A 19,324-nucleotide genomic window follows, 5' to 3' on the forward strand; every position below is an offset into this window, starting at 1 on the left:
CGCAAAAGGAGCGTTGGGCTGGCGCTTGCCTGTTACCTCCTTCTCAGCTGCCCTCCAGCTGGAGCTTGGTGGGCGCCTGAGAAGGGCGCAACAGTTCAGACATCCTGCGAGCTCAACGCCATTTTTGCGAGTCTCACAAAGTGATGCTGGGCTTGCAGGGCGGCATGAGGGGCAGCCAGGCAGACCGTGTAGCATGGCCCCCAAGCGTTGGAGAGACGGCGCTGCCCCTCTATCCGATGCTAGGATGATTCAGGGCTGTGAGGGTGCCCAGAAGGGTTGTGGCAGCTCGGCCTCCCTGCAGGTCCCGCACTGCCTGCAAAAGCAGAGAGGGGCTGGTGCATGGAGCTGCTGCATCCCTCCAGCTGAGAAGGATGCAGTTGCTCCGGTGGCGCATGCTACAATCCAAGCAGAGTTATTTGGAAGCAAGTCTCACATAACAGAGCAAAAGCTATTTCTGAATAAAGATGCATAGGATAGAATGTAAGCACTCAAAACCTTCTATAAAGCAATAACTGGTAGTTGGAGGGTATAAGTAGTGTTTCTCCATGAGATGGGAAGACTGTCCTATCTGCTTGGTAGAGCAATAAATATTCATAATTTGAGAAGTGAACACATTGTGCTGTTCAGGTACTTGGGGTGCATAAAACTGGAATGTAGCCATGTGGGCCCTGCAGATGATTCTGGTGATATGGATGATGACATCTCCTAAATCACAAGTGGGAAACCTCTGACCCTCTAGATGTTGTTGGAATCCAACTGCTAACAGCCCCAGCCATCGCCATCATGGCTGGTGGTCAGGGATGATGGTAGTTCTTACCTTCCACGTGTTGCTGGACCTAAAGTTTCCCATCCTTGTCCTACATATTGGCAGTTGTGGGAGCATGGGTTCAGTTAGAAGCCCGCAATAATAAGTGCAATACATCACTAATCATGCCACACACACACACACACACACACACACATATAGTCATAATACATAAATAAGCTTACATAATTTTAAATAACTAATTCTGCTCATAGTTTTTTATATATTTCCTTAATAAAGGGTGGGGAGGGGGAACATTACATAACAATATCATTCATGTACTCAAAGCCTAGAAAATATGTATCAAACGCTACATTTCATAAAATTCTTAATTTGCACTTAATAATGCACATGGTTGTACAGAGTCCTATACCTTCAAATTCTCATACATAACAAAAATACTGCACTTTTCACAAAACATAAATTTGTCTACGCTTTTCTTGCTGTAAGAAAATGTATCAGTTTGATCATATAGACAATATTCCAAATTCTCCATAACAGTTCTAAGAAGGTTGCATTATGTTTCCTGTTCCTCATAATTGATAAGACATTCTAGATATGACAAGGGGGTGTATAATAATCTCCTGATCCTCTGTTGGAACTTACATAGCTAAACAATAAAATTAGGGGATCTGAAGGAAGACAATAATGAGAAATTTTTCTATATAGATAGGAATTAATTTCATTGTTTAAAAACTTAAGAGACATCCAGTAAATATGACTTACATTTGCTCTTACTGTGTTTTAGTGACATTGTTAGCCCCTGAATAGATTTGCCTCAATAATTAGATTCAATATTTTCCCCCATGGTTTTTGGTTTTTTATACTGAGGTTAAGTAGAGATATTATGATCAAGAAAAACAAAGTATATAACTTGAATTAATGATCTAGGTTACTAGAGGCATGATGCAATTGAGTTGTTGTTGTTTTATTAAAAAACCAGTTCATGGTGGTTGTTTTTTATCCTCCCTCTCTTGACAGAAGAGCATGGAATCTGAAGCGCTACCATAAACATTTTTTTTTCTCTTTAACGATGATGTGTCTGAGCAAGATTTGTTTCTTTCAAGCAAAGCTGCAGCAGCACCTGGCAAACATAGATGCCTTTAGCAAAACGATAGCAGTGAGACTGTTCACAGATGGCCCACAAGGCATTTTTTCCCCTCATCTGTCCCAGAGGTTCTTGTTAAAAAAAAAAAAATCAATGGAATCTCCTGTTTACATTTTTTTTCTCTTTGACTTTTTTCCCACAGCCATAAATCAAAAGGTTTTTATTTATTTTTTATAAAGAACAGCTCCTATGTTTTTTAATATCTTTGCACACTGTTTTGTACTTTTAAGCATGTGGCTTGTTGAGTGAACCTGTTGAATTCTCTACATCAGATGCATTGGCCACCTCTACTTCTTTTTTTTAGGGGGGGGTTGCTTCAGCAGAGATGCTGTTCCCACTTTTTAAATATTTTATCAGCCCTGGAGTAAGTGAGTGGTTGCATTTTAGAGTTCTGTTGCTGCAGGATGTCTCCTGTTTTCTTCTGTGAGAGGAAAGCTATCTATGCTTGATCTTAATGAATGAATAATTTGTTAAGTAGAAAAAGAAATCTTCGTAATGCAGGCCAGGTTAATATAAAAGGCTGATTCCCTATATTACATGAAAACTAATGTTACTGGGTAAAGAACTGGACTTTTCTCAGCCTCCAGGCAGCACCCCTCACTCAGCCCAGCTCCACACCCTTGCTGAGCGTTTTCGCCTGAACGGAATGTGCCCTTGAACTGTAATAAAGCCCTTCACTTGTCTAGATGAAGGACAGAGGAGGGTGAGTGAGCGTATGCAGATGCTAGCCTATTATACAAAAAATAAAATTTTACAAACATTGCTCCATCCAATTTTGCCTCTGGTTCTACCTACCACTGGCATGTGGTGCTGGAAGTTTACCAGGAAGGGAATGTGCCCCACCCCTTGTTTACAACGGAAATGATCCTAGTGGTCTGGTAGCCAATTTTTGGCTGGTAAATTTATTCTCATTCTCTCTGCCTCTCCGTCTCTTTTTCTCCCTCTCACACATCTTTCCAAACTCTTAGTCACCTTTTTTGGAGTTTGCTAACCCATATACTTCAGAGTTTCCTTTGCATGCCCACTCCATTTCACTCCACTGATGCCAGGTCACAGAACATATATCCCAATGTTGGCATCCTTCCTCGAAACCGTTTTTTCATAGGTCTTCAGCTTGTTGCTCACGTCCTGGTGTTTTTCTTCTTCAATTCACATATTCCCCAGCCTCTGCTTCTCAGGAAGCAAGGGACTTGAATCCGCACACACAGTTTCTTGTGCACATATGAATCAGACCAAGCACACAGAGAAAAAGGTACCCTGCCCAATGTTTCCTTTGTGCTATGAGTCACCAGAGATAAAGCCTGGAATCGATGTTCAGTATCAGGGAAGAGTCTTGGAATATGCCTCTCAGCATGTGGCAAGCAGGTTTTTCTTATTTCTGAAGAACTACAGATTATTTGCACACGGCCTCACAATTAAAGGTGCAGGTTTACAGGGCATATGGAATGACTAGCACACATACCTGAGTGGTAGCCTCTCTTTTTAGCTATTGAGCATGGCTTCCACCACATGAGGCTGCCACCTTGCTGAATCTAAGTACATCTGGGTCTGGTCAGTGCTGGGATAGGTGACAGTGTGGAGTTTCCTGGTGGAAGAAAGGTGGACTGTAAATACAAGTTGTAGAATCCAATTATTTCCATAAAAATCCACTCCTTCTTTTCCTCCTAACCCCTTTCCTGTGGCTGTCAAAAAAAAAAAAAAGACTCTTCCAGTGCAACAACTGTCTTCTTTCCTTCCCTCCCCACAAAAAAGCAGGCAAGTGGAATAAAGAAGTTAGTTACTGCATCCATGAAGGAAAGAAGTCAAGTTTCTAACACTAGAACTTAGCCCAGAAATTGTCTCGTTTTCCTACACACACATCAGTTCCCAGTCTCTCTCTTTTCATTTTTCCATCCACACTTATGGAGTTCTTCCAAAGACAATAAACTTCTAGAGAAGGATAGGACTGGCTTGGTAGGAACTTCCCTCCCTCAGGCAAATAAAGCAACCTGGCTCTTTGGGCAGGAAAGCAGCTGAGGTGAGAGAAGGGGCTTTCAAAATGGTGTCACCATTTCTCTTCTCCTTTCCTCCCCCCTTCATGGCTAGCCATCAGAGGACTATGGGTCTCTTCCCCCTCTCTCTCCTCTCCTTCCCTGGTGTGTGCCTTGTTTATGTCATCAGCCACAAGTATATTGCAATATAGACAATCAAAAGCACTCATACCGTATTTTTCACCCTATAGGACGCACCGTCCCATAAGGCGCACCTAGTTTTTTGGGGGGGAAATAAAGGGAAAAAATTATTCCCCCCCCCAGGCGCGGGGCTGCGGCGGGGGAGGCCCGAGCTTCCCCCGACCCCAGCCCCCAAACAGGCAGCTCTCTGCAAGCCGTGGGAGCCCAGCGCTGGCTCCCGCTGCTTGCGGAGAGGTCCGCGAAGCCTGGAGAGCGAGAGGGGTTGTTGCGCACCGACCCCTCTCGCTCTCCAAGCTTCAGCGAAAGCCTGCATTCGCCCCATAGGACGCACACACATTTCCCCTTCATTTTTGGAGGGGAAAAAGTGCGTCCTATAGGGCGAAAAATACGGTAATTCTTTTTTTCACATATTGCAGTTGGGAGTGGCAGCCTTAGTGGCATGGTCCATATTGGGCATATTGTTCTGGAAAGAGAGAACCATTTTCCTTCAGTCTTTTTTGCTGCGTATTGGCTGAAGATACATTGTAACAGATTGAATGTGAATACGAGCCATCATAAAATATATACTTTACCTAGGTTCTAAGTCTGTTCAGAGTTTGAAGCCTGCTGTACAAGGAAATGCCAATGTGGCGAGAGGAGGCAAGGAGAGCTCTTCCCTGACTGAAAATCTGATTGGAATGATTTCACCAGGGCCCTTCAATCACAGTGCCTTGGGGGAGGGAAGTTAAAGTAATATATCACCTTGTAATTGTCTGTTCTGCATTCTTTTCTAGTTCTGTTAATGGTGCTTGTTTGGAAAATGTGGGATGGTCAATTCCTTCTGCCTCTGCCATATTCATTCCTGCCAGTTCAGCTTTGCATTCGATTTCTGAGATTTTTGGTGCCAATTGAGCAGAAATCAAGCCCAAAACTTTTTTTTCCATTTGTCATAATTCTCTAGCCCCTACAGCCATCTCTATCTCCTGCACCCACCCATTCTATGATGTATGCCATTTTCAAACCAAAAACCATTTTCTACAAAACTGCATTCCTTTTAGACCGATATCTAAATCAGGCATGGCCAAACTTGGCCCTCCAGCTGTTTTGGGACTACAACTCCCATCATCCCTAGCTAACAGGACCAGTGGTCAGGGATGATGGGAATTGTAGTCCCAAAACAGCTGGAGGGCCACTTTTGGCCATGCCTGATCTAAATCAACCTTAAAGGGGATCGATCTTGCATCTATCCTACTGGAATTCAGTAGATTTCTTACCTCGAAGCTGGTGTGTGTGTCAAAAAAATATAAAGCTATAGACTGTTCCTTTATTGCTCCTGTGAAATTTTGTCCACTAGCCACAGAACCTGGTGTTGTAGGGCAGTCTGTGAATTGTATTCTGTTATTGCCAAAACTAGATAATGTTGAGCAGTAGTTTAAGAAAACAAAAGGGGGTTGCATCATGAACTGTGTGTGCTTACACAAAGATAAGTCTTGTAGTGCTCCACAGTGCTTACATGTGGATGGGAGTATTCAGGTAAGAAGACTAAAATGTAACCATCCCAACCACCCCTTCTAAGAGATGATAAACACAACTTAGATCCTAAAAAACCCAATTATTACCAAACTAAAATTCTCTTTTTCTTAGTAAAAGTGATGTGTTTCTGCATTGCTTCTTAATGGAACAATAATAGTTTCAGTTTCCTTGAATATCAACTGATGATCATTTTGCGAAGGATGCCTGTAGTGTCAGAAACGCTTTCCTGCCGGGTGCCATTTAGACTCTCCTGTCTGCCACCCTGCTCAGGTTTTACTTGCTTTCAGTGTTGAACACTGAGACAAGAACAGTTAAAATCCGAAGGGAGAAATGGCATGCTTAGCCCAGTCAGCTGTGTGTTTTTCCTTTAATTCAGTTCAGTCAATATTTGTGTTTGAGTCTTGAACGGAGAAAAAGAGATGAAAAGTAAGCTGCATTCTATGCTTGCAATTAATTTATGTAGCAAAAGTAAAGCAGATGGACCACATTAGGTATAATCCAACCCTCTACCAAGTCTTGAAAGCGAGAGTGGCAATCATAGCAAATCTGTTCTGTAAAAAACATCCGCCCAGCAGCTGTGTTTCCTTCCTGTTTACTTTTCCATTCATCCCCTATTTCTCTACTCTTATTTCTCCATTTCAGTCCAGCTGTAAATCATTTTTATCACATAGTTCTGCAGATGACCCACTAACTGTACACATTATGGAAATGTAGAAGCTTTTTGCTTCCTTTTGGTTTCTGTCCTTTGCAAAATCTGAGCAGAATTATTTTATAGAGAGTGGTGTAAGGCCTTATTTGGGCTGGCTATGATTGAACAATCAATATGCCAAAATTAAGTTTGTGTTGACACACATGTTTAATGGTGGTTTCATCCATTAGAAACTGAAGTCAGAAGCCAGGTTAGAAATTGAAATAATAACTACACTATCATTGAGGGAATTTATACCCCGCCCTTTGTCTCCAAGCAGCCCAGGGCAGCAAACAGATACGACACTTTAAAAGCAAAAGCATTCTAGTATTCTGACCTCATGGGTGCCTGTTGTTTTCTCCAGCTTTAGTGGCCTAAATAGAGCCTGTTTGGGGTCTTTCTAAAACCTCAGCATTTGAAATGATCAGAAAACAAAGCAGCAAAGAGTTCTGTTTTCCTTCAAATATCAGAAACTACAACAAGCAATTAATAGAGCAATCCTATCCTCTAGTTATGCCTGCTTGGTGGGGTAAGATTGTTTGTAAGAACATAGGAAGAGCCTGCTGGATCAGCTCAATGACCCATCTAGTCCAGCATCCTGTTCTCACAGTGCCATGTCAGATGCCTGTGGGGAAACCTGCAAGCACGATTTGAGTATAGTTGCACTTCCTCCTGTGTTTCCAGCATCTAATATTCAGAAACATTACTGCCTCCAACTGTGGAGGCAAAGGATAGCCATCATGGTTAGTAGCCTTCAATAGCCCTTTCCATGAAGTTGTCTAATCTTCTTTTAAAGCCATCTAGGTTGGTGGTCATCACTGCCTCCTGTAGGAGCAAGTTCCATAATTCAGTTGTGTGTGCACTGCTAAATCACCTCATCCAATAGAACACAATGCAGTGCCAACAGAAAAACATACATAGCTTAGTTAACTAAGGCTGCAGTCCTGTGCGGTCGTATTGGGGAGTAAGCCCTTTTGAATTAAGTAGGACTTTCTTCTGCATAAACATGCATAGGAATGCGCTAAAAATACATTCAGTATAACAATACAATGGTACAATTTGGCAGGACCAAAATACCATTTACATTGTAAATCTAAAATATCTCCTACACAGCTCATAGCATTATTGCCCCTAAACCCTTTCTGTGTTCTGCAAAAGTAGACACTCTTCTGGTAACTTGAATACTTGAGTTAACTTGAAGATGTTCATTCAGATGTCATGGGAAACAAGTTTAAGCAAATCACATTTGGAGCCAGCATGTCAAGGGAATGGGGAAAGAGAAATGTTTGAGCATGACACTTGTTTTTGGCTCAATAAACCAGTTTATGTATCCAGAATTGTTTTGCCAGAACCAGCCCATTCTGCCACATTTTACTCCATTTTGTAAATCTCAAAGCTCAATTTCTGTTTCACCAGCAAATATCCAGTAAAATATCTTGCCCTCCCTGGCTCAGTTCTCTATATCAGTTTTGGGGACAGGGAAGACTAAATGTGCACTGACATTCTTACAGGGGGGAAAACAAAATAAGTTTAATAAACTTAATATTACTGCTGGACATCATAGTGCATCCCCTTCAGTTAGGAAATTCCCAGTGTTTGTGGTTAGAAAACCGTATCTCATCTCCTTTACAGCAAAAAAGCTGCAAGTGTTCCCCTATAGATCCTGATCCAGCATAAGGGGTATTGTCATCTGAGAATAGAGGGTGGAGAGGGAGGCGTCAGGTCCTGTGAATTAACAGATACTTCTGTTACCTCTCAGTACTCGGATACTGCACTGAGTACATAGATAATGTCCCAACATTAATAAGGCAAAGACTTTTCTGTGACCTGTATCTGAGGTAATGTCTGAGGAAAAATTCCTGGAAAACATTCATGGGAACATTCACAGGAGTAATAAGGGGGTAATATGGAGAAAGACATTTGTGGAAAATATTTCATTGCAATTTATCGCTTTCTGGGATTTCTCTCTAAGAGTAGACCCAATCCCTATTTACTCCAAGAACTGTAATGCATTGTTTCCCTCATGTGAATGAAGCCTGTACTCCAGTTCCATTATTTCTTGTGGGTGGTGGATTCTAGTGCATGCCCAGATGCAAGTTGTTATGTAATAGCTTTCCCATTCATTTAAATTGATAGCTAAGTCATGGGGCTCTGGGTTCAGTCACACAACTTGAAAACATCTGCAGTTGCCTTGGTAATGATTGGTAGGAAAGGATTAGCCTGTGTGGAATGAGCTCATTTTAAAGACTATATATTTTCATTCTCCTAGAAGACCATGACTACCTCACAAGCTCTCACACTCTTTTCCTCATATTTCCTTCTCTTGTGAATTACCCCTCCCTTCCCAAAGCTAACTGTGGTTTGCCAATGTGACTTCCAGTATTAATGATAAATTTGGCTAGCTCCAAACAAGAGTTTGTCAACCTATTTCTGACCATGATTCTAAGAAGGGCTGCCATCAAGCCAGCCCTTGATTCCATCTATAGCTCCTTCTTCGCCATTCCTGTAGAGAGAAGCAGTTCTTTTCTCCACCTGCTTAGTACCTACTTTGCCTCTGTCTTCACTGAAAAGGAAAGCAGTTCTCAACATAATGATAATAGAATAAAAGATGCAAAGAGGGAGCTACAGCCCAAGATAGGAAAAGAGGTGGTAAGGAAACAACTAGCTACCTTAAATGAATTTAAATCTCCAGGGCCTTATGTGTTGCATTCAGTGGTAGTAAAGGAGCTTGTGGATGTAATCTCAGAGCCTCTGTCTATAATCTTTGAGAATTCTTGGAGAACAGGTGAGCTCCCTGCAGATGGGAGGCAGGGAACTGTCCCCATCTTCAAAAAGGGGTTGTGTGGCCATCTGTTATGGATGCTTTAGTTGCATAGCGGGGGGTTGCAACTAAATGACCCTTAAGCTCCCTTCCAACTCTACAATTCTATGATTCTGCTGTTCTGAATTCTGTACTCAATGCCCTGCACTGCTGTGTTGGAACCTCTTGTACCTTCCAAGTATAAAATAGAATCCATCCGTGTTAATAAAACTTGATACTGGAACATTTCCTGTCTTGGCAGAGGAAAACATGTAGCATTTGGTAACACCACAGTGCTCTAAGTATTATAATAACCGGTATTGACACAGAAAGCATATGGCCTTATGTTACATATTGGGTCAAGTACATCTAATGTTAGTCATCCTTTCCTGTTTATAAGTTATCCATCCCTTAAAAAAGAAAATAATTGTGGTCTTGCATAAGAAAAAAACTATTTTTCTTAAGAAACAACAGTTGTAATAAACAAAGACCGCATGTATGAGTTTTTTGGTGGATATGACACTATGTTGTGAGACAGGATTCTAGATTATGGGATGTTGGTTTAATCATACTTTTCCCAAAGACAAATACTTGGAAGCTAATGCCCGTTCTGCTACAGTTAATGCCCATTTTGAAGTGCTCAGGACTGCTACTGACTAAGCTGTTTGAGTAATGAATCCTGGGGTGCATTGACATATGGGTAAAGCATATTAGATTTTTTTATTATTATTAAACCAGTCACTAGGTTAGACAGTATATTTTGAAAATGAAATGGTAGGATCACAACTGCAATCCTTTGCAGCCTTACAGGATGGGAGTGGGAATAGAAAGATCAGTTTACATAGATACCATTTCTGTTGTCTTTTCAGCCCTGCTGTATTTTTAAGTCCAATACTCTAATACCACTTGCAACAAAGTGAAGTCAAGCCAATCCACAGTATTTGCATTTTGAACAAAAGCTTACATGCAAAAAAAAAATACTCAGATTTGAATGGTTTAAGTTAATTTTCCCTGCTTATTATATTTCATTTTAATGTTTGTTTCATTTTGCTTTGGGTCACTCCTTGTAAAAAAAAAGAGAGACTAATAAATGCAATTAGTAATAATCAGATGAAAAAGCATGTGTTGTGTGTTTAAGTGAATGAGTTCACCTGCAATAAATAAAAAAGGTGAAGTATGATTCTGTTCCCATCCCCCAGCCACTGTTGCCTGAGTGAGATAATTCAGAAGTACATGCATCGTTTGTGTCATGTATCTTTTGCCAGTTTAAGCACAGAAGCCTTTGTGTCTAAGTTAATGTGTGAACATGGTAGGATTAAAATGTAGACAGTCAATATATTACAGAATAGGGCAGGAACATTGTCAAAAGACGTCCCAGGTGGCTTGAGCTCTGGAAGTGTCTGGATTAGGTTCCAGGGTAATGTTTGAAAATTCTTCTATTGACAAAAATGTGGTCTAAGAAAGAGTGGGTCACCTGAGAAATATGACCTTAATATATTGATGGAAGAATAGGCATGTTTGAGAGCTGGACCTACCATTAGTCACTGGTATTCATTGTCTGTCTTTGCCAAGAGTGAGAGAGGTAGCAGCTACGTCTGCAACAAACTTGGGGTTTTGTTGTTTTGCCCTGACATAGATTTTGTTGAGACTGCACTGTAAGTGTGTGTGTGTGTGTGTGTGTGTGTGTGTGTGTGTGTGATCTGCCTTTTTCAAGCATAAAAATTTATTTGCTTCTGTGGATATTGCTTACCTCTGGAGAATCAAATTTATTCGCTAGTACTTCCAAGAACTTACTAATTGAAGTGTGGTCTATAAATCCATTAAATAAAACAAATAATGACTCTGCTGAATAATTATTTGGAAATACGACAGACATGCTGATGAGTGGTGTTTTCTGGGATGTCCTGGTATCTGAAGAAGCTCTTACTCTCTGAAACTCTCTATATTTATAGGTCCAAGCACAAGTCCGCCATGCAAAACTGAACTTTGACAAACTGAAAACTGACGTTTGTCAAAAAGTGGATCTTCTCGGAGCAAGCCGATGTAATCTTCTGTCTCATGTGCTCACAACATACCAGGTATCGGAAAAGAAAATATCCACTAAACCAGAACTTCTGCTTAATAATGATGCCCACCTGCCTTTATGTAGCAGTCCAATCAAGTTTTCCTCCCCATAAGGCTAAGGTTGGGTATATGAGCAGGAAATCTTAAGTGTCAGTCAACATGCAAGTGTTAACTTTCATTGGTTCTTTCCATTACAGACAACCCTACTTCACTTTTGGGAAAAAACATCTCATACCATGGCAGCTATTCATGAAAGTTTCAAAGGGTATCAGCCATATGAATTCATGATGCTAAAGGTAAGGCATATATAGTAGTTTGTTCATTTCTAGCCTACCTGGCAAAGTAATTTGGATAAATGAAAGAGGGGTGTCAAGCTTCCTTTTTGTAGAACTTTTTTACACTTAGGAGTGTTCATCAATTTCTATATATCGTAAGTGCAAGTAGTCCACACACACTATGCTAGCAGGCACTTCTAACATGTATTAAGAAGAATGTTAAAATGTATGTTGTAATCCCATACATTTGGGTCAACCCATGTATGTAACCCATAATGTTGGGTTGGTATGCATGTAATTCTAAACCATGGTTTGGTGCTCTGCAGACAGTCTTCGGTCGCCTAGAGCAAAGCATCTGCCTCACCCCCTCTCCCCACCCCTGTGTGGCCTGGCGAGGAATTCTGTCAAGTTCAGAAGAATCACTGCTCAGTGCTATATGCAAACCAGGAATTTTGGTTTAAAACAAACAGTGGTTAGTTAAATAAACCAGCTGCACAATCCATATCACATCTAGTTTGGCCTTGAACTTTGTTACAAAGCAGATATTTGAATTTGAAGCTAAGCAGGTACGTAAGTTTGGTCAGTAAGTCCAACACAATAGCCACTACAGCATACTCCTAGTAGTGAAGCTTGCTTATAAGTGTGCTCTCCTGTTATCAGAAATGAGCATACGGGAAAATTATCTTTTGGAATGCCTTGCCTTCCTAATGCAGAATAAGCCTGTTCTTAGTTTTGTTAAATAATTATTTGCACAGACCACACTGCAGCTGTCCAAATTAAGGAAGTGTGTCAGTTTTCTAGCATCTGAGTACAACTTGGTGAAGGTTAGGCTTTTTAAGTTCATCAGGTTTACTTTTCAGTTTTCTATTTTAGTTAATAATATAATTAATAAATCAACAATTTTATGAAGTGATCATTTATTCATGCTAAAGTGTTATCTCCAGAAAGAGAGACTCTGCCCTTGGGAACGTGTCTGGAAATAATACATTGCTTTAGCAGTGGGAGTTCTTCTCTCTTCGCTAAACTCTGGTAATGAACAATCTGATAAAAATTGTTTTCTTAGCTTCAGGGTATATTGTGGAAGTAATGTAATTGCAGCTGTGTTTCCTGATAGTTGTATTTGTGTTTAAGAGAATATTTTTAATGCACTAACAAGTCCAAGAATTTTTTTGCTTGGGGGTAACCAGGGGAGTTTGTTCAAGCTTTTAGGATTCATTCTTTTTGTTGTTAGGAGAGTGTTGATTCCTCTTGACTCCTTTTTTTGTTAAAGATTAACATTTTAAGTTTTGAAATATGCTGAATAGAGAACATGGACGCACCATTCATATGGTATTATTAAACTTGGATATTTTGTAAACCACTTAGCTTTGTAAACTGCTTAGAGGTTCTATTTACAGTCAAGCAGTATATAAATTTTGTTAGATAAATAAATTTATTTTAACTGCTTTAATATTGAAAGGAGAGAAAGAAAAGAGGACATAGGAACAAATAAGAATGGTAATATGTGAGGAAGGAAATGGTGGAAGGATAAATTGCAGTAACCTTGTATTAGGGGACCTTCAGTGTTTTCTCAATTTCCCTTTTCTCAATGGCCAGTAGTGAAGCATCACTATTTTATGATTTAGAAAATATTATTGAAGAAATGTTGAAGATGAGCTCAGGAAAATATAACTAGGTCCCTTGTCATCTCCACAACCCTGAGAAGGAGGCTAAAATTCTTAAATGTTGCAGTAGAGTCTGAAGACCTAGTAATCATAACTACTGCTGTGAGCCTCACCATTTCTCATGAAAAGGCAAATAGGATTTGATGGGGTTGTATCTGGTATCTGTTACATTACAAATTGTATTATATGGTTGCTGTGTATCTTGCAAAAGGGAGGGGGGAGTCCATTCCTAATTTTAAATGAGTTTGATTAGACACAGAGGCAGCTACAAAGCCTGTGAGATAAATTAATGTCTTTACAGTTTCAGCAGCAGCTTCTATCTGCTGCTTTCATGTATTCTGTATTTTAACATTATCATCGCCAGAAGATACGTCATTGCTATTACTCAACCTTATTTATTTAAAAAATAAACCTTATTTACAAGTACCTAGTTCTTCTTGTCAGGAGTAGTTAAAAAGAAAAACAATTTGTATAACTTTGTACCAGAATGCTACTGAAACTGCCATAACATATTCATTTAACGTGTATTTTGTTTTAATTTTCTGCTTGGCATAAATTTCAAAGTTTGGATTTAGTACTTGTACTGTGTTCATTTTCCTAATCCAGAACGCAGTTATTGTGAGTGTGCTGCTTTCTTTGCCATTTCTTTCCATGTTCCCTTTTGTCTGTATGCTTAGGGTTATCATGTAGGCTTTTGGTTAACTTATTCAAAGTTTGAATTTAGCGGTACCTTTTTCTGACCAATTATGTAGTTGTTAATATTGCATAAGCTTTCATTGGTTACAATCCACTTCAGTTGCGAAGATGGAATGACCAGAAGTAGGTCAAGACAGTTAATGGAGTGTCTACCTGTAGTACTCCTCTTTTTTCAAAGGGATGCTAACCAGAAACATTAAACAGATGCTAAACAGAAACATTAAACAGATGCTAAACAGAAACATTAGAACTTGTGAATCTATTTCTGGGTTTTATGTCCATTCATATGTTTTCTTAAGGATGGTTCCATTTGGGTGATGTTAGATTTTTTAGAATGTTGCACTATTTTATTGTTGTTAGCCACCCTGAGCCTGGCTTCGGCTGGGGAGGGCGGGATATAAATAAAATTTATTATTATTATTATTATTATTATGTAAGAGCACAAGGTTATAGGGTGATATTATTTAGTCCTGAACTCTGCTGCTGCCGTTACTGATCTAAGTGGTTTAACTGGTATCTGGGTCAATCAATCAAATACCTTTATTGGCATCACAGTATAAAACATTTCAAGTAACTGGAATAATTAAAAAGACAAGGGTGAAGCTATCAAGGGTTATAAGGTCACACTATGGTCGTGTGCATTTGGATATTCTGCTACAGAATATCTGTGGATATTCTGTGGATGGAGACCACAGTGACGCCACTACCCCCAGATATAAGAAAAGCATAGAAATTCCTTAATGAAATATATTCTTTCAAAATCAGTCTGTGATCTTGATCAAGTGACTGTTTCAGATGTGGAAATATACAAAATTAGTAGCTCGCAGAAATGTTTCCTAGCCTGCTTTTACACACTCATTGTTACTCATTGTCACATTAAAAAAACCTATACCAACTCTCATAAATCATCTGGAGGCAATTTCTTAGTCTCTAAAGGTAACCGAGCCTAGACTATGTATAAATAATTATTGTGTAAAAAATAGTCATCTTATATAAATTGCTTTTTTTTTGCAAGCTTAAATCTAGGTTCAACTAGGCAATAATGTTCCTTAATAAGGGTTTTGCTGTTGCCTCTTCTGTTAATTCACCTGCTTGAGGAATATATGCATCTCCTGGGCTTCTAATTCATGTAAATATTTATAGAAAAGCTTATTGTGACGGGAGGAAGAAATGAAATTGCCTGTTTGTTAACTAAAAACACTTTAAAATACCAGAGGTAACTTAAGTACAAACAGCTGTTTTTGGATCAGCATTACATTGGCAGGACTTTGCAACGCCTCCACTAGTGAATCAGTTTGTTTAGCTTTGGGCCCAACACAGGAGCTAATGGAGATAAGACAGAATATTCTCCACTTGGCACCCTGTTTGGAATTAAGAACCTTGTGGTAGATCATCTGAGAATGTGTGAAGAAAATCTGATTGTGCCCCACTTGGTTTATTGTGTGCCCTAGTATTTCAAAAGATGGATAGATAATTTAATTTTAAAAAACTTGTTTTTGCTGTTTGTAACTTGTATTTGCATAAAACAATATTCTTCCTACATGGTAGAATGACAACATGTTAGTCAAACATCAGAATCAGACTCATCAAATCATAGAATCGCAAAGTTGGAAGGGATCTTGAGGGTCCTCTAGTCCAATCCCTTGCAATGCAGGAATCCTGCCCACAGGTGTCTCTGGGTGGGTTCGAACCATCAACCTTCCAGTTACCGTATTTTTCGCTCTGTAGGATGCACTTTTTCCACCCCAAAAATGAGGGGGAAATGTGTGTGCGTCCTATGGAGCAAATGCAGGCTCCTTGGCTTTGCGGCGACGTGCCTGACCTGGAAGCCAGAGTAGGAACAGAAGGGACTCCGTCTGTTCCTCCTCCCTCTTCGCAGCGACGCCCGAGGAGGAACAGAAGGAGACCCTTCTGTTCCTTCTCCAGCTTCGCTGAAGGGCGCTGCGCCTTCTCCCTCTCTGCGCAGCACTTCTCATGTGAAGGAGAGGCGCTGTGCAGAGAGAGAGAAGGCGCAGCGCCCCTTCAGCGATGCGCCTGTCATGCGAAGCCGGAGGAGGAACAGAAGGGTCTCCTTCTGTTCCTTCTCCAGCTTCGCTGAAGGGCGTTGCGCCTTCTCCCTCTCTGCGCAGCACCTCTCATGTGAAGGAGAGGCGCTGCGCAGAGAGAGAGAAGGCGCAGCGCCCCTTCAGCGACGTGCCTGTCCTGGCTTCCGCTTTAGCCTTGCGCAGCCTCTTCGGGCAGGGGGAGCCTTCATCCCACTGCCCTGAAGAGGCTTGGCGCGGTTATCCCAGAAGCCAGAACAGCCACACGGTATCCCAGAAGCCAGATCCCTCTTGCTGTTCTGGCTTCTGGGGTTCAGAATATTTTTTTCTTGTTTTCCGCCTCCCAAAACTAGGTGTGCCCTATGGTCCGGTGCGCCCTATGGAGCGAAAAATACGGTAACAGCCCGATGCATCACTTTCCCTATCTCAGAATGCAGACCATGCAACAGCAAATAGCATGAAACAGAAAACTTTTTTAAACAAAATTAATCTTAAGTGGGCAGAACACTGAAAATGTAACTGTAAACTTATAAGTGGAATGTTCAATCTTTTGGCAGCCTGAAAAATGCATGGTGGTAATGAGGTTAAGAGTATGATTCTTGGAACAGCATTTTATTATATCTTCTATTATAAACCCCACAACTTGCAAAACTACGCAACATGCTTCTTTCTTTTCAAATAGATTAACTTGTGTTAGTCTGTTGCAGCAGTCTTGTGACTCCTTAAAGCAGTGCTTTCCAAACTTTTCATGTTGGTGACACACTTTTTAGACATGCGTCATTCTGCAACACAGTTTTTCAGTTTTACTAGCAAACCAGAGATTAAACTAACCCCTTATAAGAGATACAGACACTTATCGCGCAACACATGTACACACTGCAGCTGACAAACTAACGTGTCACAACACACAGTTTGGAAAGCTCTGCCTTAAAGACTATGGGAGGAATCCTGCTAGAGCCATTGCACTCGTGGAAGAGCTTTTGATCCTGTGAATGCCTCTACTAATGGATGAAAAGGGGAGGCGATTTTTGCCAATTTACCCCTGTAGAATCCAATGTCACAAAAAATGAATCCAGATAGTGGGGGACCCTTCAGAACATCTAGATGCTTCAGGAGGAAGGATGAACTGGCAAACAAAAAACACCCCACCCTCTTCTCTTCTTCCATTAATGGAGACCTCTGCTGGATCAAAAGTGCTTCTTATGAGCACAAGGCCACCAAAGGAATTTCCTCCCTAACAAACTAATTGTGGCATGCACTTTAATAAAATTCACTCAGTGGTGGTACTAGAACTGAACGATGCATCATAGCTCCATGACCCTGGTGTCCCCAGGGTGGGGAGATGACCGCAGCCCATCAGCAACAGTTGCCCAAAACATCTTTTCTTCACCTCCTTTCATTCCTTCACACCCACACCATTTTTTAAAATAGTGGGCATGATGTGGAACAACCCTTCCGAACCACCTTGGTTTCTCAAAGTGCTGAGCCTCTGGGCTCATGAGGGACTGTGAGAATTTAAGGTGATGGGCACAACTGTCTGGAGCTTTGTTCTGCCTTTGGAAAAGGAAAGACATAGGAGTCACTATTGCCACTGTCACATGACCTGAAAGGAGGAGAAAAGGAGAAAACCAAATGGAAGATTGCATGAGCAGGTGGAAAAGAACAAGCCACTGTTGCTTTCTTCAGCTTTATTTCACAAAGGTTGGTGGGTATGCTCAACAACCTCCATAAAATGTTTTGAAGAAAGCAACAGCAACCCTCTCTTTCCTTCCTTCCTTCCTTCCTTCCTTCCTTCCTTCCTTCCTTCCTTATGGTAAGCCAGGTCTCTTTATCTCGTACTTAACCAAAGAAGGGAAAATTGGCCACTTTGTCCGCAAACTCTCTCCAGGAAGGGGACAAATGGGTCCTTTTTTCTTTCTATTTACAAAGTAAAGAAAGGGGGATCTTGTTCCTTGAGCCCCTTCTTTCGCTCACTTATCAGGCGGCAGAAAGGAAGGAGTTTGGGGGAGGAGGGATGTGTGTGAGAGGGAGAAAACATGCACAGTCTGGGAGGTGGGCTCCCATAGAGCATTTTGTCCAGGTTGTCGAGCCCATTTCTTTTCTCCCCCCCCCCTTATTTATTAATTTTCCCAAAGATCCCCCAAAATACATGATACCCAAGTGAAAACCATTGATGTTCCTACATAGTAGTCTTCTCATGTGTAGCATAGTTGAATCACAGATGGGAACAAGACAAGAAGAAGCTTGTTGTGGTATTTTACCGATTATTCGTAAGAACCTTGTATATCAAAGCTGCCCTTTGCCTCTGTTGCCTAATATTAACAGTATTTTTTTAATGCATATGAGGCAGGATGGGTCATCTCTGCCTATTTGCCACAGTGTATATTTAGCTTTTCTTTCGAAAATCATCTCTATTACATTTGAATCAAATTTATCGAACTACCTGCCTGTTTTCCATTCTGTTTCCATTAAAGTTATTTTTCACTGAATTTTAATTGCTGGCCTCTTAATGTTTCAGGAGCTCTCATTTTTCCTGTTTAGATAAAAGTAATTTCCATCACTATGAAACTGTTTTAATGCAACTTTGGATAAGTTTTCAGCATTCCTTCTTGTTGTCTTTCTATATTCTTTTTCATACGTTGATTGGTGGGTGACCCAGAGCTTACAAGAGCCTGTAAATAAACTAACGGAGAGTGAAGAAAAAGAGGAAGAATTGCGGCTAGAGAATGCCAGATTAGAAGATGATCAGCAGAATCAGTAAGCCATATGATAAGAATCTTTTGGAACAAAATAATACTGTGGATGACAATGAGCTTTCAGATCATGTTTAGCTCTACGGTTAGGAAAATGCATATTTTCCCCCCAATCCCAAAGTGTATGAGAGACAGACAGTGGGAAGGAGGTGGAAGCTTCTCTGAGTTTGCCTGGAAATCACCTTCTCATTTTAAAACACACAAAAACTGGTTGAAGTGAATGGAATAACCTTTCTACACCCATTCCTTTTAATGATCTTTTTGTTCCCCTAGCTGAATCTCTTTCTTATTTTCTTCTTTCCCCTTGTAATATTTTTCCCTGCAGACAACACATTTGAAAAATATTTTGCAGGCATGCAAAATACGCATTGTCTTTTGCCTTCCATGCACATGTTTCATGAGTTTCCCTACAGATGCCCTTTTGCATAGGGAAAGTGTTACATTGCATAGATATTAATTACATTACATTAGTCCACCTATCTGCTGTGCCTGGGCTTTGCTCCCGAATGCTGCCACTTTCCCTTTTTTGCTCCTCCTCACTGACATACTGTGGGTCAGCAAAGCAATAAGCATCTTAGGTATATCATATAGAAGATATAAGCACATTTCTCTCTATACTTTGCCTCCTCATCACTGCTCCTATTGCATACATGAATTGGAACATATCCATTGCTCACTTTGAGCACTGATTAGCTTTTGTAATCTATACAGGGTTTGGCAAGTGATCCAGTAGAGCGGCAAGTACG

At 40.6% G+C, this 19,324-nt stretch overlaps 1 protein-coding gene across 12 annotated transcripts in view; it reads left to right on the top strand.

Annotated features, from left to right (window-relative positions):
• Positions 1–19,324, top strand: part of ICA1 (islet cell autoantigen 1) — a 63,090-nt gene that overhangs the window by 26,985 nt on the left and 16,781 nt on the right. For all 12 annotated transcript variants that reach the window (XM_083578688.1, XM_083578685.1, XM_083578691.1 and 9 more), the window contains exons 7-9: positions 11,037–11,162; positions 11,346–11,444; positions 18,485–18,582. In XM_083578688.1, the coding sequence (XP_083434814.1) occupies positions 11,037–11,162; positions 11,346–11,444; positions 18,485–18,582 (323 nt within the window). The remainder of the gene's footprint in view (positions 1–11,036; positions 11,163–11,345; positions 11,445–18,484; positions 18,583–19,324) is intronic.

Source organism: Podarcis filfolensis, assembly GCF_964270895.1.
Source record: "Podarcis filfolensis genome assembly, chromosome: 12".
NCBI lineage: Eukaryota > Metazoa > Chordata > Lepidosauria > Squamata > Lacertidae > Podarcis > Podarcis filfolensis.